We start from the raw sequence: 24889 nt of genomic DNA on the forward strand, positions 1-24889 counted from the left end.
TGTTAAAAAATCTGAGGGTTTAATGTCACTTTAAAGTAAATCTGCAGAAGTCAGGTACCGATGTGCAGTGCAGGTATATATTTATCTCTTTATTTAAAAAAACCCCCACTGGATGTGTTTTCTTTTGAGTCGATCACACTGGAGAATTATATAAATATATATTAGATTTGACATTATTGGATCTGTACTATTGGTCGGATATCTGGATACATTTGTAAAATATATGCTCTGATATAAAAATAAAAATATTTAAATGTAAAAAAAAAATACATTAAGATTGCGTGACAACCTTCATCTCTGAGAAGACATTGTAGATACTTTATCACCAACTTATTCATCATCTGACTACACGTGGCACTGGGAGCGATTACATGTTTTATCACCATACACACATGTACACAGATGTGAGATACCATTGTCAGAATTCATCTGATCCACGTCTCATAACAGCTCATGAGCTTCTACTGAAAAAAGACGATATCAAAGTCCTAATAAAGGCTTTTGCGTTGGGTAGCGGTCAGTTTGTACTACGTCGCGGTGTAAATACCTTTTTTTTTATTCTTATGAGTGGTCACATGACCCCAAAGCTCCGGCTCTTAGTTTTAATGCGCAAAAGCTGCAGCTGGTGGGAGGGGATGTTCTCTCCCCGCCGACAATGGCCAGAGTAGTGGATGCCAACGTGTGATGTCACAGCTTTCTGTATTTCAGCCCAGTGGTTGGCTCGCACATCTACAAAGAGGAGCTGGAACTTTGCAGTCACATGACCACTCAGAAGAAGATTAAAAAAAGGCATTTACACTCAGCGGCGTCCCGAGGCCCGGTGTCACCCGGAGCAGTTAGCGGGTGACACCCCGCTGTGATGTCACTGCACAAGCGCGTGACGTCACCTAGCAAGTGCGCGATGACGTCATCGCGCGTGCACCGCGATCTTAGTGATAACTGCCGGCGGCCATCTTGGTGATGGACGCCGGCAGAAAGAGGAGGGTTCAGTCACTCGACGGGATGAGGTATGCCGCCGGGTTCCCTCCTCTCTCCCGAATCTGTTGGGCGCTCGGCCCATGAATGACCAGGTTTTTCCATCAATGGATTTTTTCTTCCCTGATGGCACATTGGGGGTATTCCAAGATGGCAATGCCAGGATTCATCGGGCTCAGATTGTGAAAGCGTGGTTCAGGAAACACGAGACATCATTGTCTATCAGGGAGTGGTCCGTAGGAGCCCAGATGGAGGGGACTTGCCAGTACAAACGGTACCTCCGCACGAGTAGACCTGGGTAATGCACGGTCTCTCATGCGGTGGTGACCAGCACAGGAGCAGTCCGGAACTTCATAGCCAAATTGATATCCAAATTCGTAATCCGTGAGAGTGGCAGGGGTCAGGGGGAAGGCAGCAAGGTTCGTGGTCAGGAAGTAGCAAGGTTCTGTACACAAGAAATACACTATAACTAATACGCTAGGCACTACGAGGGCAAGCTCTGCAATAAACAAGCACCGAATGATGTTTGAGGCTCGCATTTGTACCTGCTGACGTCAGGGTGCGATTATGTCTGGAGGCGGGGTCTTTCCTTAATTGTTGAGCTCTGCACCTTTAAGAAGATAAACAGCGCGTGCGTGCGCACTACCGGGCGGCTCCACACGGCGGGCATCACAGAGCGGCGGGAAAAGAAGGAGACGGGGCTGCGGGTGAGACCCCCTTCGTGGTGCGAAGGTGGGTATTACATTGTCACACATGGATTGGCCACCACACAGTTCAGACCTTAACCCCATTGAGAATCTTTGGGATGTGCTGGAGAAGACTTTACACAGCGGCCCTACTCTCCCATCATCACTACAAGATCTCGGTGAAACATTTATGCAACTCTGGATGGAAATAAATGTTGTGACATTGTATAAGATTATCGAAACGATGACACGGGAAATGTGTGCCGTAATCACAGCTAAAGGAGGTCCAACGAAATATTAGAGTGAGTGACTATTTTTTGGACAGGCAGTTTATATGAAAAAGTTTTTCTATAGGAATTACTATTTTCCCAAAGGGAGTACTTGATGTTTAGAAAAGAATTCCAGCAGAGGAAGTGAGTCAGTCAACAGTAAGTGAATTTAAAGGAGAAGTATCACCTCATAGTTCTGGCCGACCTGTGACAATGAGACTGTCACAGGTCGGCTCAGTAGATCGGGAAGTGAGCGAACACGTACCGTCACTCGCTCACTCCTTGATCATGTCCCTGCAGAGAGCCGTGACTGTCACTCACGGTTCCCTGCAGGGATTCCCTCCCCTCTCTGATCCTCCAGCGCTGACTGGCAGAACAGCCGGGGCGGGTACAGCGGGCTCTGCCTCTAGATAGGCAGAGCCAGCTGTCAATCACACAGCTGGGCGGATCCAGACAGTAATGTCGGGATCCATCCCGGCTGCGGTGGCCTCAGTATACCGCGAGCTGTAGCTCCCTATATACTGAGCTTTGGGTCACGGGAGGACGCTAGTTTTTGTCCTCCCATTACCCTAAGGCCTGGTTCACACCTGGAAGTTTTGTAGCGCGTTCAACGCTCTACGAACGCTCTACAAAACGCTCAAACATGCAAATCCCATTGTTTTCTATGGGTATGGTTCACACCTTGCCGTATTTCAGCCCCTCTGAACGCGCTACAAAACGGCCCACGCCTGAAAAGGTATCCGTGAATCACGGTAAAAACGTGCATCACGAAACGCGTGACAAACGCACGTATTCGATACGCCTAGGTCTGAACAGAGCCTTAGGAGAACTATGGGGAAAAACACTGACCCCCATAGTTCTCCTTTACCCATGATTGGGACAAACAGAGATCTACACTCTTCTGTGTTTCTATGACTATATGCAGATGGAAGAGAAGTGAAAGCAGACAGACTTCAAGCTCTACCAAACACTAAGCACCGAGCAATCAAAGAAGCATAAACTGATAACGAATGATGGAAAATCTTTTTCAGTAGAAGTGCAAACGCTGTTATCAGAACCGGACAAGATAAATTCTGCTGATAATCTCTCACATCTCTGTACTTTTGTTTCTGGTGATAAAACATGTTTTTGGAATCACTCCCAGAGCCACTTACTGTCAGCTGATGATCAAACTGGTGCCAAATATGCAGAGTATCTACAACTTCTTCTAAATGCTGTCTTGACTCTATCTAAAGGTATTTTTCTTTAAAGGAGAACTATGGGGTCAGTGTTTTCCCCATAGTTCTCCTAAGGGTAACGGGAGAACACAAACTAGCGTCCTCCCGTCACCCAAAGCTCAGTATACAGGGAGCTACATCTCTCTATATACTGAGGCGCCGGAACGGATCCCGACAATTCTGTCTGGATCCACCCAGCTGCGTGAGTGACAGCTGGCTCTGCCTATCTAGAGGCAGAGCCAGCTGTACCCGCCCCCTCCCCCGTCCGTTCCGCCAGTCAGCGCTGGAGGATCGGACAGGGGGGGAATCCCTGCAGGGAGCCGTGAATGACAGTCACGGCTCTCTGCACGGATAAATTGAGAAGTGAGCGAGCGACGGTATGTGTTCGCTCACTTCCCGATCTATTGAGCCGACCTGTGACAGTTTCATTGTCACACGTTGTGTTGCGATATATCTTGGCGGACTTTTTCAGACACACATAGATTTGCAAGAGAGACGGAGGTTTTGTTTGTTTGTTGATAGAAATCTGGGTCCATACAATGGAAGGGGCCACCTAAACAAACCAAACTGGTTTTTCACAATGGTGTAGCTTGTCCTGTATTGATTCGTATCACAATGGGATGGTGATCGTAAACAGTCCCACCTAGCCTGGTCAAGACTTAAATCAAATCTGGACTACTGATGGCAATTTATGGTACAACGCTGCCACCTAGAGGTGGGTACGTGAAATGCATTGTATTGCATTTTAGATAAAGGTGAAAGGGGGCGGCGCTTCCAAAGTGTGTGGCCAGTTTCTCTCAATAAAAAGCCAGTAGCTGAAAGATAGCACAGCACTTCACAAGACGAGGGCTTCACAGGAGGGGGACAGTACGAGGGCGCTTCACAAGACGAGAGGACTTGCTTCAAGACCAGGACATACAAAGGATACTGCAACGAGAAGCCATTCTTCCTAGGCCAAGTCCTGCTCATCACGGAATTTGTGGAGCCTGCAGCCTGATCTAAGTACATTTTCAGTGTTTCCCCTCCTAGAAATCATACATGTACTAGAAGATAGTGTAGTGGGTGCATGTGAATGTTTGTAGCAGCCAGTCTTGTTGATGTATTTGTTTGCTTTTTTTCCTGTAACTAAGTTTGTACACGCAGCATTTTCGCCAAGTAAAGTACTTTTAAATGCTACTGGGTCAGTTTCCTTGAAGTTTACTGCAAGAACAGACAACAAATAGAAATGAAAGTTTTGCCAAGCTTTACAGCTGGGCTCATCCTTGGGATAAGCTTAACGTCTCTGGGATTTGTAGTCCAGAGCATTACACAGGTCGGCTCGAACTATGAGGCTGAGTGAAAATCACTCGCCTCGTAATCCTCCTTTAATAAATGTCTATAAAAACATATCATTTAAAAATAAGTTTCCGTTACATTTACTTATCAGTGTAATGCATATGATGCATTAAAAAGTCCGGATAGCAGAACGATAGTACAGATCCTATAACACAGACTAAGGGGCTATTTATCGTTCCATTCACCCAAATTTAAACATCGTTTACCCAAGATTCACCCTTCTTCTCATGGAATCTTACATAGTTACATAGTTACATAGTATTTGAGGTTGAATAAAGACATACTGATCAAGGTGATGAATCCTGGATGAGAGTTGTGTAACTCTGTGAGTGAAAACATTGATAAATGGTGTCGGTAGGTGATTGTGGCACCGTTCATCTGGCTGACGATGGTTCCACATGGTGGGACATTATTTGGGGATGTTTGTGTTTATTTACTTTGCATAACCAGATGTACTATGTACCCCTTACTTATTCAGATGAGGGGCTTGATATCCTAGGGCCCCATTATGTTAAAATGGTCTTCCAGATCACAATTATTTCCCTCACAGACCCCCACATCCTCTTGGGAAATAGTTGTGGGGATGAGGCCCTTGTCCTTATCAACATGGGAACATAGTGGCTTGCAAGGCTAGGGGAATCCGGGGATTTTTTTTCTATTTGGTTTCCCATAAGAATTTATTCCAGACCCCTATCTAGGATAAGTGCCTGGTATAGATTTTTGAACATAAAAAATGTTTTAGGTTTTTTTTTTTTTGCAAAAGGTCCCCATTGAAAATCATATCAGACTCTTATCTTGATTTTGGGGGACTCCACATTTTCTTTTCTGCAGGGCAGGTGTTAGGAGAATACCTATAGAGAGAAGGAACCAGTGGACGGAAACCTTTAGGCTAAGCACAGTTCTTAGACAATAGGTCCGAATCGCTAAACAGGATAAGCAGGGCTTAATGTACAGCAGGGAAGCCGCCGCTTGTTTTGTACAAGTAATGTCGCCAAGATGACTTGTATGCAGCCTGCAGGGCTCCCATTCTCCATAGGGGGGATTGGTGAGGAGGGGGGCGCATTGAGGAACCTGGCCTTGTGGCAGCGCAGGGAGTAAATCCGGCCCTGTCTGTGGCGGGGAATAACTTGAAAGGGCCCCCAGATATTCAGCCCCCATATGGATGAGTAAGGGGTATACACTGAGTGGCCAGATTATTATGACCACCCCATCAGTACTTCGTTGGGCCCCCTGGTGACTCCACGAGATGATGAAAGGTGATGCGAGGAATCTGACACGGCACTGTTACCCTTCTGTTGTCTTGTACCAGTCTTGCCCCTCCCCCGTTCTGCCCTAACATTGACCAGTCGCTGACGGCCACAATTCGCACGTTCAGACCCAGATTTTCGGCTGACAGTCCAGTCTTTAAACATGAGCCCCTCTTGAACATTTAAGGAATTCTGCTGTGTTGCTGATACTCGCTCCATGGCTCCGAGCGCCAACAATCATCCCGCGTTCAAAGGCTGTTACATCGCGTTGTTTCCCCGTATCTTCAGAAATCACTTCTACTGTCGTGGTGACCAACCCGCTTCCCTATTTATAATGGTCCGGCCCTCTAGCAACTTCAGCGCCAAATTATAGATAATTTACCTACAAACGTCAGGTGGTCATAATAATCTGGCCACTCAGTGTATATAATAATCCGGCCACTCGGTGTATATAATAATCCGGCCACTCAGTGTATATAATAATCCGGCCACTCAGTGTATATAATAATCCGGCCACTCAGTGTATATTACCCTTGGTTACTCATTCCCTAAAAAAAAGTTTTAAAAAATCATATGTCCTTATGCAAATCCAATACCAGTCATGTTGTCCAGCAATGTAGATCCATTGTCATTTCCAGTCAGGAGTGTGATGGGTTAGTCTAAGATAATTAATAGTCCTGTGTTTGTTGTTGACCTGACAATAGAGCAGAACATCCAACAATACTGAGTTATGAATATATGTGTCTCCCCGGCCAATCACCAGGAGGTTCATTGTCAGTGGTTCATGCTGGGGGGGAGGACATAAATATTCGGGGCTGACCTTGTGAAAGTCTCTTCCCCTCGGGCTCCTGGCTGGGGGAGGGGTGTGCAAGTGATTCTGGCTTCCTGGGCCTGCTGCCTATGGAGGGCACATGTGCTATGCTGTAAGGCCGGGGTTGGGGCCTGAGCTTGCACTGCCTTGCTGAACGTCATTTCTCAGAAGGAGTGGAGCTGATCCTGGGAAGGAGAACCATGGAGGAACTTCAGCTGCTGGATGTGTCTGAGAAGCTGGAAGTTGGCTTGGACCTGGCACAGTCCAGTGCTCTACAATCACAGGATGTCTGTCTGGTCTAAAGGTCCTCACTGTAAGAAGAAAGCTGGGACGTGGTCATTGAGTCTGGAGTCTGTACTGTCCGGGGGGTGTGTAGTCCTTGTCCCTCTGTCCCATGTGAGCTGCTGGAGAAATCAGATCTTTCAAAACTCCTAAAATGAATGGTGTCCAACTTCACATCCCACATACAGCTAAGGACTTTCACCTGAGGTGACATGTCAGCCCACCCTGCCTCTGGGGTCCCTCACATGCCTTTGGGGGTCAGCGGGGAGCTACACGAACAAAACACATGTAAGCTCAATATTGTGAAGAATAAATAAAGTCCAAAGTCTTCAACTCATGAGTCCAAAAAGTGTCATTAAATCTTGAGTGCTCCTTCACCCACACTGTTCTCTCTCAACCACCGGTTTATGTATTTGAACATACCTCCTGAGACCAGTCTGCATGGACAGTATGACAACCTACTGAGCTGATCTATGGGCAGGGTTCAACTCCCCAAGAAGACTCAGAGAAGAATCCAGTGTAGGTTAATTAGGCTTACAAACACAAAGGATGGGATTCCTTATCATTCTTAGAGGTGGAAAGAAAATAACAGCGGCTGTGGCAGCACACAAAGAGAACCTACTATTTCAGTGACTCCACCTCCACCAATGGAATGTAACTCACTGCAATAGTAAATATGTTATTCATTTTTTTCCCATGAAAGATCCATCACATTCTGTCTTTGCATAGTTACATAACTAATCGAGGAAAAGACCCAATTCCATTGAGATCCACCAATGTTTGAACGTTATGTTTTGGATGAGGAGATTGTAGGTCTGTAGATGAGACGTATCATCCATAATACACTTTCATTTGGTGATTATGGGGTATAGCCGGCTGGACGTCGTTTACACAGCACTAGAGCCCCTAGATGGTGATGACGAGTGTCAGGGTTCCAACCCGACTTTACTGGTTTGCAACATTCTGGCTTGGTATAACACCCTTAGGTAAGGGAGGATATGGAGCTAGGCTGCGGAACCCCGTTCCGCGTTACACACCCTAGACCGAGGGTATTGTGCAGCAATGAATCTCGCCACTAGGTTCTATGCATCATTGCACCAATCTCCCTGGAAATAGGGTTCCTGCCTATCCCTGGTAACTTGGGCCTATGTAAAGGTGTATAAAAGGTGTCAGATCCCTAGTTATGAGGATAGCGGCCAGTATCATACATATAGTAGGTCCAGGAAGTGGTGTGGTAACCGAGGTATGAAATAGCGTCAACAGTTTCAGCTAATGCTATAGGTAGTTCATCAACCAGGTGGTTAACAATGCACTGCACCTGGCAAGCGGACCGGATATAGCCACAATAGGTACGGTATCAACAATAACTGCTTGTTACTTCACAATACGGTATTGATGGTAGGGTTGTCAGAGGTCTAAGAGTTTAGGTAATGCAATATAAATCCACAGTCCCTATTTGCACAGCAAGCACCGCAAATGATCCACCAGCGGGTGGCAGCAGAGAGCTAGTCTCAGTACTTGCGGTTAGAATGGTTCAGGAAGCTGATCCTCCCACTCTGCCAGTGAGTGCTGGAGTGGATGAAGAGGCTGTAGTGAGGCGTCCTGGGGTCTGCCCGAGAATCGAGAGGAGATGGTGGCTCTCTGAGAAGACGTGAGGGTAACAGGTCCTGTAGTGCTGTGGTGCCAGAGGCTTGTCTGGCGTCCGCATCGGTTGCTGGAACGCCAGACAAGTGAGGAAATCCGGCTTAAGATGAGAAGGGAGGCGGGGCGGCGTGACGTCAGCGACCCCGTGACGTCACACGGGTGAGCCGCCGGGAGCCGTTACACTTGGCTGCCATTTTACTCACCTGTGTTTCCCTCTTTGCCTGAGGAGACTCTGGAACGTTACTCACTACTCCCAGGCTCCCTCTTATGGCCAGACAGGAGAGCATCATCTGAGAGAGTCAGAGGGGAGTTTCCTGTCTCTGAGTGATGATGTCACCCCACTCACTATATGTAACCCACTCAGTCCAGTCTGACCTTCCCCTTGCGTGGTCTTCCTGCTACTGCATTCCTGCTGCTCTGAGTATCCTGATTCTGTGTATGACCCGATCCTGGCTGACGTTCTCCTCTGGCTCCTGCTCCTGGCTTGTTCCTGACAACGCTGATTTCCTGGCTCCTGCTCCTGACGACGCTGATCTCCGTGTTCCTGACCTGGCTTGAATGACTACCCACTCCGGCTCCTGACTTTGGCTTATTCTGGTTTATGATTCTGCGTGCTCCCATGGACACTGTTCTTAATAAATATTTTACCTAGCACCTTTTGCATGTCTGGTTTTCATTGTGCTCTGACAGATGAGTATAGGAATTTCTATATATAAGTAAACAAACAAATCAATTTTGCCCCAAGATCTTCTCATTCCTCCCCCCCACTGGTTGTCCTGTTGTCACTGGGACAGGAAGTGAGGTGAAATCTCCCCAATGGGACGGCAATAAAAACTGAACAGAAGTCTTTATTCCTCCCAAATCTATCCAAAAACAACACAAAGTTGTGGGCGGAGTTGGTGTTGTATCCATGACGACTCTAACACACGGCTCTGTGTACGTTTTCCAGGTGGAAGAAAATGAGTTTGTGGTTCTGTTATTTTATATTTTCAGCCGTACAATTCATCACAGAGACAGGACACCAATCTGACACTTTACAATTGTCTTTATTATTATAGCGGGGCCAGAGTTGTGGAAAGCAGAATGATGAAAAATTATATCAAACACATGAATATATCATCAAAGAATGTACAAGAGAGCTGAGACATGTAAAGAGAACCTGTAATAATCTCTAAGAATGGAAACAGGAGGATGGAAAGCCTGCCCACACCTCAGAGATCTTCTAGAGTTCCTGGAAGTCCCAAAACGTAGAGCCATGGACATCCCCGAAGGGTGAGGGCTCTGGAGGGCATTTGTTATGGACATTGAAATTATAATTAATCTTGTTGTTTTGATAATCCGATAACAAGTTGTCTCCCTGTTATGTTTATATATAACAATTCACCTATTACAACTCTAGGCAGTGTATCAGCCCCTGCTGGCTCTTCCTATGAGGGATCCATGTTCTCTATGCTGCCAGGTTCTGATTGGCCACTGTGGCTATCTATTATAAGACAGAAGTGCAGAGAACACGTCCCTCAAGAGAAACAATTTTGTGGGAATCTTCCATTACTTCACTAAGATGTGACAGATGAGTTATTGGAGCAAACCCCAAGGAGCATAGGTGTGCAGGATGGTCCTCTAAGAAGGTCACTGAACATCATTTCTAGGGAACTATAGCATTGTTTTGTATCCTTAGACAATTTCCCATGGATGTCCAGGGTGCTCTGCAAATACCAACTTCAACTCAAAAGTCTGTGCTTTGGCCCATCCCCTGCGGATCCCACTATTGGATGTGATGGACAGCTGTGCTGACCAATAGGGAGATACTGTTGATGGCAGACCAAGGCACTGACTTCTGACCTAAAGTCTGTATTTGTATAATAGTTGGCCCGAGGTCTCAGGGTTCCCTGGGGTGCCGTGGAATATAAATATGTTTACATTCCTAAAGTTCAGTAGTGATTTGATTTAAGTAAATGGAATCAAAACATAAAATCAATCGATCAGCTCTAATGAGATAAAGTAAAGCTGTCCTTACAATCTGATTGTACAATCTCCTTCAGATCTACCAACATCTACATAGAACAAGTGATTATCTGGCCGGATACAAAATGTACGGATGTATCATCAGACCTTCATATCACATAGAATTGGTAAGTCTGATCATCATGTGTATGTCCATCTTATCAATACATGACTTCAGTAAGACTTGTGGTCTGTATATTCATAAAGTTTCAATATGTTAAAATAAAAAATAATTTTCATCAACTTTATATCTGCAGCTTTCAAAAAAATATTCCCTGGTGATCCTGCTAAGAAGGTCTTTGTTCAGCCACTTCCTGTTATAGAATGAAAGGGGGGGATGAACGAACCCAGTTATTTATTTGGTTAAAAATATTTATTTAATTTTATTCTATGTATTAACCAATAAAAAATGCCGCGGCCATTTATTGCCAAATAAAAGTGTTAGTGTTTTTATTTTACATTTAAAGTTGGGTTTGTTTATAGTAATGCATAATGTCTCTTGCGTTTCCATGGCAATGCTCTGTTCCTGTCTCACAGTTGTGCTCTTGCACTGTCACTCTGTCACTGAAGCTTCCAATAGAGACTACAAGCAGGTGTTTTACCACCACATTATACAGCTATCACAAACTGTTGTCACCATTAGGAGACCTGCCCAGAGAAATGCCATGCAGCCATCACTGGTATTTCTTGTCATAGTATTGGAATAAAACCCTGGAACTCCATGGATCCTGGACATGTCCCATGATAGAAGTGAAGACATGGCCACTGAACCAAGCTGCCCACCATAGAAGAGAATAAATGGCTCCTGTGGATCCCTCCACTGACACCAAGGTATGTTGTAGTTTTTTTCCCAACTATGCCAGGACATTTGTTTTTACCTCCCACCAGTGGCGGAACTACCACCATAGCGACCGATGCGGTCGCTATGGGGCCCGCGGATCCCCGCTGCTTGTATGGGCTGAGGCAGGGGGGATCCCCCAAAAAATGGACGGCGTAGGAGCCGCTGCCGTCCTGAAACTGACAGGAGGACAGCGCCTCCGCTCTCCTCCCCGCCTGCCTCTCGATCATCGTGATCGAGCGGCCACGGCTGTGTCCGTGGCTGAGTGGAGGATCGGTAAGTATCATTGATATTTACCGATCCTCCGTGTGCAGCACAAACACTGCAGGGATCGTCTGATCACTCCAGTGTTTGTAAATAACTGGGGACACAAAGTACTATGTGTCTCCAGTTATGAATGAGCAGGCTGTGAATTACATCACTTCCTGTTCATTTGTGAATTTCTCAATGGGGAGAAGCACTCAGTACAGAGGCTCCTCCCCATTGAGAATCTGCTTGATGGTAAATATCTTACTATCAGCAGTTTGTCAATGAATGGGAGGAGCCTCTGTACTGAGTGCTTCCCATTCACTGAGGCTTCAGAAAAAGACATTGAGGACTCTGTGTGTGGACTCTGTGTCCTCAATTTCTTTTCTATTTCAAAAGGGAGATGTCGGGGGTCTGTTTAGACCCCTAATATTTCCCCAAAGCCCCCCCAACAGTAAAATAATAATAAATAATAATAAAAAAAAAAATGTGTAAATAAAAAAAAAGCACAACCCCCCCATCCCCCACACACACACATAACATACACGTGCACCATATTGTGGTGTACGCCAGGCACATGCGCTGCAGTGCGTCGTTAGAACGCATCGCAGTGCATGATTTTTTTCTTTTGTAAAAAAACATTAATTTAACTGCGGCAGCACGTGGCAAAGCTTTGTGACGCATTGCCGTGCGTTGTGATACCTTGTGACGCATTGCCGTGCGTTGTGATACCTTGTGTTGTAATTAAATATACGGCGGTATCATTTTATCACAACACAAACGCCAACGCAGCGCAAAAACCATTTATAACATAAATCGCTTATTTACAGTTTAGCGTCCCTTCATTTTTTTTTTTTATAATCCCCCTTTCCTCAGCCTCTCATTGGTGCGGCGGTATTAAAGTCAAGCGTTAGGCCTCATTCAGGCGCCATTCACACCCGGGGCGGAAGCGTTTCACCGTGGTTTCCGCACGATTTGTGAAAGAGCTTTTTTGGCTGTTTTTAATTGCGCTTCAGCGCTGAAACGCGAATAAAAAAACGCTCAAAAACGTGCTGATCGGCGCATTTCTATTAAAATGGGGGCGGGGGGTTTCGTTGGATAGTCAGTCCTTTCTAGTCATGTACACGGATCAACTTAATTTTTATTATAGATATTTGCCGTATTTTGCGGTCCATAAGACGCACCGGACCATAGGACGCAGGGAGGTACGGCGCGCCTTATGGAGCACTCGACAGACTGTAGCTTCTGTCACAGCTTCTATGACAGAAGCTGCAGTTAGTGACCCGCTGAGACAGGTGGCGCAGTGATTACAGCGCCACGGTCTCAGTGATCACGCAGAGCAGACGAAGGACGTCCGTACTTCGTCTGCTCTATGGTGATCTCCATCGTCGCCGCTGCTCGGTTTTAATACGAGTGATCTCATTAGATCACTCGTATTAAACGAGCCGTGGCTCCTGCTGCTGAACTCGATCGCCGCTGCAGCTGCTCGGCTTTAATGCGAGTGATCTCATTAGATCACTCGTTTAAAACGAGCAGTGGCTCCTACTACTCGCCCGGCGCCCGAAACTGCATGTCTCGGGCGTGGGGATTCGCTCCATAAGACGCAGGCACATTTTCCCCCCTCCTTTTGGGGGGGGAAAAAGTGCGTCTTATGGAGCGAAAAATACGGTATATGCCATAAGTTTTCAGTAGGGCAAAGCCACATCAGTCCCTCCCCTCAAAGAGCTTACAATCTAAGGTCCCCATCTCACATACATACAGGGCCAACTTAGACAGGAGCCAATTAACCTTTCAGGATGTCCTTGGAGTGTAGGAGGAAACCAAAAAGCCCAGAGCAAAGCACAGGGAGACTATGCAAACTCCTTGCAGCTATGGTACTGACCAAGATCTGAACTGGGGCACCCAATGCTGCAAGACAGAAGTGCTAACCACTACACCCCTGTGCTGCTCACAGACATTTGTTCTACTGGCGGGCGATAATCTTTCTTCCGGCCCAGCAAGCTGCAGACGTATCTCTGACACTGGGAGGAGCCAAAATAATAGATAAGAGGATCCAGACAACAGTTTATGCTGCTGATACCAAGACAGAGGACGTAGGCAATATACAGAGGCAGATGCCCATACGTAACAGACCACAAATAGTGAATTAGATAGATGACATTGGTGGGACCAAAACAAAGGACAAACACACACAGCACAACCACGGATAGGCGGATAGCTCGCGATCTCTTATGTGTGACATCAAATTGTGATCTGCTGAGACTGCGGATGATTCCAATGTAACAGAAAGTTGTCATTAATAACGGCAAGAAAATAAACAGTGAGAAAGCATAGATGAAATAGATAAAATATAAATCACCCTCGAAGTGCTGATAATCCTGACATATTGGGATATCTAGAACAGGAAATGTCCAGGTTTGTTTTCTTATGAGAAGAGGCACAGTGCTAGCCAATGAGATGACCCAGATGACGCCACACACCAGCCAGGCTCGCTTTACTGAGCGCCAGGGGAGAGACCGCACCGCGTAGACCACGGCCAGGAAACGGTCCACGCTGATACTGGTCATGAGCAGGGAGGAGCAGTACATGTTACAGTAATATGCGGCCATGAAGAAGCGACACATTCCTTCTCCGAACAGCCAGTGAGATCCCGAGAATCGATAGACGATATAAAAAGGCAGGACGCCAATGAGGAGGACATCTGCAGTGGCGAGGTTCAGCATGTAGACCACTGCCGGCTTCCTGACCTTCATCTTCACCAGGAACATGACGATCGCCATGATATTGAGAGGAAGAGCCACAAGGAACACAACAGTGTAGATGGATGGGACCAGCCTGGCCACACTCCAATGTCTGGTTGTATTACGAAAGAACTGATTAAGACGTGCCCCTTTCTCATCTGTAACGTCAAAACATCATATTTATCATAAATGAAAGAACTAGATACATTTCCCTCATCGTAAAACAGAATTCAGCTTAAAAAGCTAAAATGAATAGCATGTCTTTATGGACCTTGCTTTGTGCACTGGTGCGCAGTCAGTGGCGTAACAATCACCATAGCGACCCAGGCGCCGCTATGGCATCTTGCTCGGACAGCCAGGCTGCTGGTTGTCACTGGCGCCTGTGAGGAGGAAAGCTCCGTTCCTCCTCACAGCCGCTGCTGAGTTGGTGACAACCAGCAGCTTCGCAGGAGGTGGCTGGGCCCGTCATCGGCTGTGATCGAGGAGGCGGGGCCTGGCGATCGAGGGGGCGGGACCCGACGACGGAGGAGTGACGGAGGAGTCGATTGTGGAGGAGAAGGAGGCGGACAGAGGATCTGGGCTGACAGGTAAGAGGGCTTGACCTCCCACCTGAGACCCTGCAGAGCCCACCATAGACACTCTATGGTGGGCTCTGCAGGGTCACCCTTAGGTGGGCTGTTTGGGTTATCAGGTGGGCGTAACTAGAAATCACAGGGCCCCATACAAAATTTTGCTATGGGGCCCTGTGATTTGTAGTTACGCCCCTGTGCGCAGTCCTGTTAGAACAGGAAGGGGCCATCCCCAAACTCCTCCACAAAGTTGGGACCATGAAATTGTCCAAAATGTCTTGGTATGCTGATGCCTTAAGGCCAAGCCCAACCCCTGAGAAACAACCCCACACCATAATCCCCCCTCCCCCAAACTTTACCTATTCACAATAAACCTACAGGTCTTCTTACCCCAATCCTATTCATAATAACTAGGGATGTCCCGATGCCGATTCTAGTATCGGTATCAAAGGAATTTTCATGAGTACTTGTACTCGTGAAAATGCCCAGATTCTTAAGGCCAATACCGGTCCTTTAAATTTTTAAACAGCAGTGGCTGTCCGAGTTCCGGTGCTTGTGGGGACTTTGGCAGCCTGCTGGGGACCTTCAAGTAGCTGTCCATGGAAGTGCCTGCCCTGCGGTTTTATAGCTCCTCCTCTTCCTTCCCGACGCAGGCACGGCCATGGACAGCCCCACACCGCACAGCAGAGGTTCCCAACCACCACCAGTTACCAACTGGTCCGCTGCCGCTGGCAGTCTCCTGGGCAGTCCAACTCCCAATCCTGGGCTGGAGAGGAGATGAGCGGGTCAACATGGCCGTATTCCTAAGAGAGCAGAGCAGCGCGGCCGTGCCAGTGAGGAGAGCGTGGCCTTGTGGGGAGTGATGCCAAGTGGCTGGACTGACAGCTCTGCAAAGAGCCATGTTACAAGGTAATGATCGTTATAGTGTGTGCAGCCCTCTCTTATATATCCTCCCTTCATATTACACCCCCAGCAGCCTGGACTCCCCCTGTCTGCCCTGTGTTATTTTATCTGCACCACACTAATCACTACCACCCTCTCCCTGCCACCCCATAACATCTGCATTGGGCTCTGGGGGACATCTGCATTGGGCTCTGGGCGACATCTGCATTGTGCTCTGGGGGGCATCTGCATTGGGCTCTGGGGGACATCTGTATAGCTTTGGGGGACATCTGTATTGGGCTTCGGGGGACATCTGCATTGTGCTCTGGGCGACATCTGCATTGGGCTCTGGGGGACATCTGTATAGCTTTGGGGGACATCTGTATTGGGCTTCGGGGGACATCTGCATTGTGCTCTGGGCGACATCTGCATTGGGCTCTGGGGGACATCTGTATAGCTTTGGGGGACATCTGTATTGGGCTTCGGGGGACATCTGCATTGTGCTCTGGGCGACATCTGCATTGGGCTCTGGGGGACATCTGTATAGCTTTGGGGGACATCTGTATTGGGCTTCGGGGGACATCTGCATTGTGCTCTGGGCGACATCTGCATTGGGCTCTGGGGGACATCTGTATAGCTTTGGGGGACATCTGTATTGGGCTTCGGGGGACATCTGCATTGTGCTCTGGGCGACATCTGCATTGGGCTCTGGGGGACATCTGTATAGCTTTGGGGGACATCTGTATTGGGCTTCGGGGGACATCTGCATTGTGCTCTGGGCGACATCTGCATTGGGCTCTGGGGGACATCTGTATAGCTTTGGGGGACATCTGTATTGGGCTTCGGGGGACATCTGCATTGTGCTCTGGGCGACATCTGCATTGGGCTCTGGGGGACATCTGTATAGCTTTGGGGGACATCTGTATTGGGCTTCGGGGGACATCTGCATTGTGCTCTGGGCGACATCTGCATTGGGCTCTGGGGGACATCTGTATAGCTTTGGGGGACATCTGTATTGGGCTTCGGGGGACATCTGCATTGTGCTCTGGGCGACATCTGCATTGGGCTCTGGGGGACATCTGTATAGCTTTGGGGGACATCTGTATTGGGCTTCGGGGGACATCTGCATTGTGCTCTGGGCGACATCTGCATTGGGCTCTGGGGGACATCTGTATAGCTTTGGGGGACATCTGTATTGGGCTTCGGGGGACATCTGCATTGTGCTCTGGGCGACATCTGCATTGGGCTCTGGGGGACATCTGTATAGCTTTGGGGGACATCTGTATTGGGCTTCGGGGGACATCTGCATTGTGCTCTGGGCGACATCTGCATTGGGCTCTGGGGGACATCTGTATAGCTTTGGGGGACATCTGTATTGGGCTTCGGGGGACATCTGCATTGTGCTCTGGGCGACATCTGCATTGGGCTCTGGGGGACATCTGTATAGCTTTGGGGGACATCTGTATTGGGCTTCGGGGGACATCTGCATTGTGCTCTGGGCGACATCTGCATTGGGCTCTGGGGGACATCTGTATAGCTTTGGGGGACATCTGTATTGGGCTTCGGGGGACATCTGCATTGTGCTCTGGGCGACATCTGCATTGGGCTCTGGGGGACATCTGTATAGCTTTGGGGGACATCTGTATTGGGCTTCGGGGGACATCTGCATTGTGCTCTGGGCGACATCTGCATTGGGCTCTGGGGGACATCTGTATAGCTTTGGGGGACATCTGTATTGGGCTTCGGGGGACATCTGCATTGTGCTCTGGGCGACATCTGCATTGGGCTCTGGGGGACATCTGTATAGCTTTGGGGGACATCTGTATTGGGCTTCGGGGGACATCTGCATTGTGCTCTGGGCGACATCTGCATTGGGCTCTGGGGGACATCTGTATAGCTTTGGGGGACATCTGTATTGGGCTTCGGGGGACATCTGCATTGTGCTCTGGGCGACATCTGCATTGGGCTCTGGGGGACATCTGTATAGCTTTGGGGGACATCTGTATTGGGCTTCGGGGGACATCTGCATTGTGCTCTGGGCGACATCTGCATTGGGCTCTGGGGGACATCTGTATAGCTTTGGGGGACATCTGTATTGGGCTTCGGGGGACATCTGCATTGTGCTCTGGGCGACATCTGCATTGGGCTCTGGGGGACATCTGTATAGCTTTGGGGGACATCTGTATTGGGCTTCGGGGGACATCTGCATTGTGCTCTGGGCGACATCTGCATTGGGCTCTGGGGGACATCTGTATAGCTTTGGGGGACATCTGTATTGGGCTTCGGGGGACATCTGCATTGTGCTCTGGGCGACATCTGCATTGGGCTCTGGGGGACATCTGTATAGCTTTGGGGGACATCTGTATTGGGCTTCGGGGGACATCTGCATTGTGCTCTGGGCGACATCTGCATTGGGCTCTGGGGGACATCTGTATAGCTTTGGGGGACATCTGTATTGGGCTTCGGGGGACATCTGCATTGTGCTCTGGGCGACATCTGCATTGGGCTCTGGGGGACATCTGTATTGGGCTCTGGGGGACATCTGCATTGTGCTCTGGGGGACATCTGCATTGTGCTCCAGGGGGCATCTGCATTGTGCTCTGGGGGACATCTGCATTGGGCTCAGGGGGACATCTGCATTGTGCTCCAGGGGACATCTGCATTGTGCTCTGGGGGACATCTGCATTGTGCTCCGGGGGACATCTGCATTGTACTCCGGGGGACATCTGCATTGTGCTCTGGGGGACATCTGCATTGTACTCCGGGGGACATCTGCATTGGGCTCTGGGGGACATCTGTTTTTAGCCCCGGTGAGAAACTGCCCTAAAATCATTAGTTTGTCTTGTTTCAGCAAAAATGTCTCCTGTCCCTTTAAGAAAAAGTATCGGTAATTGGTATCGGCAAGTACCGGAGGGAAAGCACTTGTACTTGGTCTTAAAAAAGTGGCATTGGGACATCCCTTAATAACTTTATAGTTCATCTTACCCTTATCCTGTTTATTACACTATTACGTAATATACAGATCATTGTTGGAGATTAAGTGGCCCCATCTCAGGACAAGGAGTTTAACCTTTAGAGCGATCAGGATATTGTGAAAAAGGACAAAATCAAAAAATCAAATAAATAAAACTGTAGACATGTCTGAAGTCATGACAGTAATGTGTTCAGAATTAAATAACATCTCATCATACGTTCCTTACCGAGGACAATATGTGTATTTTCATTATCTGTAAAAGTGTAGAGATAAAGTGTTAGAGAATCTTCCAATAAGAACAAACAATTCAGTATTTTATCACACACGTTTCAATAAAAAAAATGTAACATTACAGGTCCTCTTACCCCAATCCTGTACATATTAGACTTGTGCGCCGTCAAAAAATTTGTTCTGTTTCGTTTCGGAATATCCGTTATTTCGTAATTCGTGTCCGGAACTCAATTCGGATTCGGATTCGTACGAAATACGAATTTTCGTTAGTGGCGGTTATGTTTTCGTAACTTTACAAACATTCGTTATGATGAAGTTAAAAAGCAAAAATACCTTTGTTAATATTGGAGTCGATGGTAGTTGTTTTTTTTTATCCGAAATACGAATTCCGTTAACGGATTCCGGATCCGAATTTCGTATTTCGGGAAAAAAACCAAACTACCATCAACTCCAATATATTAACAAAGGTATTTTGCTTTTAAACTTCAATATAACGAATGTTCGTAATGGAACGAAATTCCGTCAATGGAATTTCGTATTTCCTGCCTGTGTATTGTAATGCAACTCTCAGCAGCAGCGGATCCGTATTTCGGATTTGTTGTTCAACCTCATTTACAGGGGTAATATTAGTTCCAGTTTCAAAGAAATTCGGATCTGAAATTCGTTAACGGAATTTTGTATTTCGGATATAATTCGGAAACTGCAATTCGGATTTCGGATGCTTCCGAATTTCGGAATTTCAGGAAAATTCGTACGAATTTCGATTCGTAACGAAACGAATCGCACATGTCTAGTACATATTACCATTGTAGTTCATCTTATCATCTCAACCCAATTTTGTCCATAAGAACACTACAGATCACCCAAAAGTCACTTCCCCACACCGGGTGCTACTTCTGTCAGCTAAATAAATGTAAAACGGAGGTTACAATTCACAAGGGGCTCACCAAAACTGTACAATAGAAGATTGGAAAAACAATGTTGTCTGGTCTAATGAGTCTTATGATGTCTGCTGTGACATTCGGGTGCTTGGGCCAGAATTTGCTGTAAACACGAAAGCGTGGATCCATCCTGCCTTGTATTGTTTCAGGCTGGTGGTGGTTGTGTAATGGTGCGGGAGATATTTTCTTGGCACACTTTGGATCTTTTAGTACCAATTGAACATGGTTTAAATGCCACCCCCAATCTGAGTATTGTTGCTGACCATGTCCATTGCTTCATGACCACAGTGTGCCCATGTTCTGATGGCTACCTCTAGCAGGATAACGCTCCTTGTCTTGAAGCTTGAAGGAGAACTATGGGGTCAGGGCCTTTCCCCATAGTTCTCCTTAGGGTAACGGGAGGATACAAACTAGTGTCCTCCCGTTACCCTAAGCTCAGTATATAGGGAGCTACAGCTCGCGGTATACTGAGACGCCGCAGCTGAAGCGGATCCCGACAATTATTTCTGGTTTCACCCAGCTGCATGAGTGACAGCTGGCTCCGCCTATCTAGAGGCAGAGCTAGCTGTACCCGCCCCCTCCCCCGTCCGTTCCGCCAGTCAGCGCTGGAGGATCGGAGCAGGGAGAGGGGAATCCAGCCCCTCCCCCTGTCACGGCAGAGAGCCGTGACAGGATCGAGAAGTGAGCGCCCGCCGGTATGTGTTCCCTCACTTCCCGATCTACTGAGCCGACCTGTGACAGTCTCATTGTCACAGGTCGGCTAGAACTATGAGGTGAGTGAAAAGTAGACTTGTGCGCCATCAAAAAATTTGTTGCGTTTCATTTAGTTTCAGAATATCCGTTATTTCGTATTTCGTAATTCGTGTCCGAAACTCAATTCGGATTCGTACGAAATAAGAATTTTCGTTAGTTTCGGCACATTTTCGTAACTTTACGAACATTCGTTATGATGAAGTCAAAAAGCAAAAATACCTTTGTTAATATTGGAGTCGATGTGGTAGTTGTTTTTTTATCCGAAATACGAATTCCGTTAGCGGAATTTCTTATTTCCTGCCTGTATTGTAATGCAACCCTCAGCAGCAGCGTATTTCGGATTAAAAAAAAAAATCTTGTCATGTTGTTCAACCTCATTTACAGGGGTAATACAGTGTATTAGTTCCCGTTTCAAAGATATTCTGATCCGAAATTCGTATTTCGGATATAATTCGGAAACTGCCATTCGGATTTTGGATGCTTCCGAATTTACGAATTTCAGGAAAATTCGTACGAATTTTGATTCGTAACGAAACGAATCGCACATGTCTAGTGAAAAGCACTCGCCTCATAATTCTCCTTTAAATCATCTCAGACTGGTTCCTTGTACATGATCAGGGCCGGATTTACTCTCTCTGCTGCCCCGAGGCCAGGTTCCTCAATTCGCCCCCCTCCCCGCCAAGCGCCCCTCATGGAGAATGGCAGACCTTCAGGCTGCATACAAGTGATCTCGGCGACATCGCCAGGATCGCTTGTACAAAACAAGTGGCGGCTTCCCCGCTGTACATTTAGCTCTGCTTGCCCAAAGCAGGGCTAAATGTAGAAAACAACTACCCGCCCGGCGCCCGGAACTGCATGTCCCGGGCATGAGGAGATAGGCATTCCACACCCCTGCTGCCACAGGGCTACTCCCTGCTGCCACATGGCCGGGCCTTGGTTGGCCTTGTGGGAAATCCGGCCCTGAACATGATAATGAATTCACTGAACTCAGATAGCCTTCACAGTCACTAGATCTCAATTCAATAGAGAACCTTTGGGCTGGGATCAGGAGATTCACATCATGGATGTGCAGCTGACAAATCTGCAGCAACTACGCAATGCTATCATGTCAATATGGACCAAACCCTCTAAGGTAGTGGTTCACAACCTGTGGGTTGCGACCCAAAAGTGGGTCACAACCCACAGTTGAGGGGGTCCCCACATGTCTTGTGCTGCTCTAGGTAGGAGGCTCCTCAGCCTCCTCCTAGCGCAGCCTTGTCAGTTCTCCTAGATGGCGCTGCAGCAGCAGCGGCCGGAGAGGATCAGAGAGAGGGGAGCAGGCGGGAGTGAGGGGAGGTGAGTGCTTGATCACCACAGAGCCCACACTGGACGCCTACAAAGAGTCTCACTAGCCACCTGAGAGCCCGAATAGCCTCCCGAGAGCCCACACAGATACTAGTATTGGTGCATCCCTACATTTTACGGTTGGGGGGTCACCACAACTTGGCAAATGTTACCAAGGGGTCCCGGCCCTAGAAAGGTTGAGAACCACAGCTCTAAGGAATGTTTCCAGCACCTTCCTGAATCTATGCCACAGAGAATTGAGGCCGTACTAAAGACAAAAGGGGGTCCAAACTTTACAGTCCAGATATCTCCTGCCAGAAAAATCCTTTATCATCAGAAGAAGAGAAATGAAATCTGAATGGGAACAAATGCAAATTTTCATCCAAATTTTGTTCAAAATGAAACTGAAATCGGTAACTATGCTCATCTCTAGGGATGTCCGGATACCAGCGCCGACTAGGGCTGCCACCTTTTCTTCAAGTGAAACCCGAACACTCTAGCGATGCACGGACATATTTTTCTTGGGAGAATGAGTGGTGGCTTATTCATATGTAAATAGCGTCACCCATTCATATGTAAATATCACAGTTCAGACTATTTTCAGTGGGGGGGGGGATGGACAGGTGGCAACCCTAGTGCCGATACTAGGGTTGCCAGGGGGCGCGCACAAGCGGGTGCGGGCACGAAGGACATCTAAAGACGCCCACCCGCATCCAGAAGACTCCCGTCCGGCCGTTTCTGAACATTCGGTGGACGGGAGGTGGTTAAAATGACAGCGGCCTCCTAACTTTTGAATTTTTCTCTAGTCTAGTTTTGGAGCTGGAAAAGTATCTGGACATGTAACAGCTATGGTGCTTGGTATCTGAACATCCCTACTCATCTCCCATTGGTCAAAATAGATGGTTGTACTGTGTACAGGCAGTCCCCGGGTTACGGACGTCCGACTTACGGACAATCCGTACTTACGAACCGGGTCCACAGCTCTCCTAAATGTACCGGCAGCCACTATGAGGTAACATGTTATATAATGAGTGTCAGTATTGTCATCCTAGTGTGGCTTACCTTCTGTGAGATCGCCCCCTTCCAGTCCAAAGGCCTGAACCCTGACATCCAGGAGCACAAGGGTCACACTGGGAGTAATCATCAATTCCACTTCTTCAGAGGTAAATGAACTCCCAAGTGGGGTGACCAAGGCTTCTAGAGATGTGTATTCATCTATGAGGATCTCCTCTGTAATGCAAAGAATGATAGAGAGCTTACATCTAGACATGACTGCCACGCGTAGGAAGACATATGATGTATGGTCGGGGGGATAATACTGTATACATAGAGAAGAAGGTTGGACATGTATAGAACTAGTGTACAACGGGAACACTGCTAGACTTGTCTAGACTAATGTATATAAGGAATCACAGCTGGGTATCATGAGGGGGCATTACCCAAACAAACGTAAAAAAAAGAAGAGTGGAGTGAACAAGGAAAATGGTCGTAATGAATGAATGGACAGAAGGCTGAGCTCAGCTGGGGCCATTACACCGGGAACCAAAACTGATTATAGTAGGGACTGGTTAAATGTCATGGTCTGGGAAGCAGGGCACTTGAACTTTGGGTTTTGCTGAGCAGTCTGGAACAGGCAGCAGGCCTGGCACGCAGGTCTTAGAGAAAGAATGGATGCACGTTATGCAAACCGCAGGGAGCCAAGGACAGGGTGTCTGCACTAGGGATGCACCGATATATCGGCCGCCGAAACATTTCGGCCGAAAATTGCACTTTTGGCTAAATGCAGAAAGTGCAATTTTCCTGCCGATGCGTCGGCGCATCCCAGGTTCCTTTCCTCCCCGCTGGGCGCTGCTCTGTGTCCCAGCGGGGAGGAGAGAAAGTGACGGCCGGCCGAGCGCTGCGGGAGGAGAGCGCTGTGAGCTCGGCTGCCTATCACAGTCCGGCAGAGCGGTGCCTATCACGGTCCGGCAGAGCGGTGTGGGGGCGGAGACAGCGCTGTCACAGGAGGCTGAGCTCTCCTCCCGCAACGCTCGATCAGCCTCCTGTGACAGCGTGTCAGAGAGGAGAGCGGGAACAAGTAGTGATCAGTGATCGCCAAGTGTTTGTACATAATTGAGGGCAGAGTATGGTTACTATATCCTCAATTATGAATGAATGGGAAGTGATCTACATCTCCTCTACATCACTTCCTGTTCATTCATAATTGTGGTTTTAGTAAACATACAATATTCTCATGTTATCAATGAACAGGAACACTCAGTATAGAAGGTTCTGGTTCATTGATAACAGGGGGACACAGAAAAAGAGATTGAGGACTCTCTGTGTCTCTGAGGACTCTGTGTCTTCAATCTCTTTTTCTATTTTAAAAGGGAAATATCAGGGGTCTGTTTAGACCCCCAATATTTTAAAAAATTGAAAAAATGTAAATAAAAACATTTTCGGTTTTGGCCTGACAATTTTTTTTTATTTCGGTTTCGTTTCTGTTTTTAAATTTCTATTTCGGTGCACCTCTAGTCTGCACAAGAAACATAGGTGTGCCAGTGGTGCAGCTTCTAAGGAGAGCCTGGTCTTCTCCAGAGCTTCTAAGGCTGGGCACACACCTTACAACCATCGCAAGACTTTTGTCTTGCGATGGTTGTAAGGTACTTAAAAAAATGTACGATCTGCCTATCTTGCATAGGCAGATCGTACTTGCGACGATCGCAAGCCACGCCCCCTGAGGGGCGGGCTTCCGATGACCGCAATGCCGAACGGGCAGTGTGCGCTTGCGCACACCGGCCCGTGCGGCTGTTATCGTACGAACATGCCACAGACCCGCCGAACGTCGTACGATGCTCGGCAGGTTTTCGAACATGTTCGTAAGTTAAAAGTCGTGCGACCTTACAGTAGTAGAGGTCGCACGGCTTCCACACACCTTACGA

General features: G+C 47.7%; 2 protein-coding genes across 2 annotated transcripts; both read right to left on the minus strand.

Annotated features, from left to right (window-relative positions):
* Positions 1 to 13485: 13485 nt before the first annotated feature.
* LOC108803536 (proteinase-activated receptor 1-like) lies at positions 13486 to 14395 on the minus strand. Its single transcript, XM_018575370.1, has one exon. The coding sequence runs from the start codon at positions 14332 to 14334 to the stop codon at positions 13486 to 13488; it is 849 nt and encodes a 282-aa protein (XP_018430872.1). The 5' UTR covers positions 14335 to 14395.
* A 1091-nt stretch (positions 14396 to 15486) lies between these two features.
* LOC108803537 (extensin-2-like) lies at positions 15487 to 18225 on the minus strand. The gene is made up of 2 exons (XM_018575371.1): positions 16058 to 18225; positions 15487 to 15751 (listed from the first exon to the last, which is right to left on the minus strand). The coding sequence occupies exons 1-2, from the start codon at positions 18223 to 18225 to the stop codon at positions 15487 to 15489; spliced, it is 2433 nt and encodes an 810-aa protein (XP_018430873.1).
* Between the last annotated feature and the right edge of the window lie 6664 nt (positions 18226 to 24889).

Source organism: Nanorana parkeri, unplaced genomic scaffold, assembly GCF_000935625.1.
Source record: "Nanorana parkeri isolate BGI_ZX_2015 unplaced genomic scaffold, ASM93562v1 scaffold3844, whole genome shotgun sequence".
NCBI classification, from domain to species: domain Eukaryota; kingdom Metazoa; phylum Chordata; class Amphibia; order Anura; family Dicroglossidae; genus Nanorana; species Nanorana parkeri.

Coding starts and splice junctions, on each gene's coding strand:
- LOC108803536 (XM_018575370.1), bottom strand. CDS start 14,334: ATGGCGATCGTCATGTTCCTGGTGAAGATGAAGGTCAGGAAGCCGGCA.
- LOC108803537 (XM_018575371.1), bottom strand. CDS start 18,225: ATGCAGATGTCCCCCGAAGCCCAATACAGATGTCCCCCAAAGCTATAC. Junction 15,752..16,057: donor GCCCAGAGCACAATGCAGAT/GTCCCCCGAAGC, acceptor GGCTCTTTGCAG/AGCTGTCAGTCCAGCCACTT.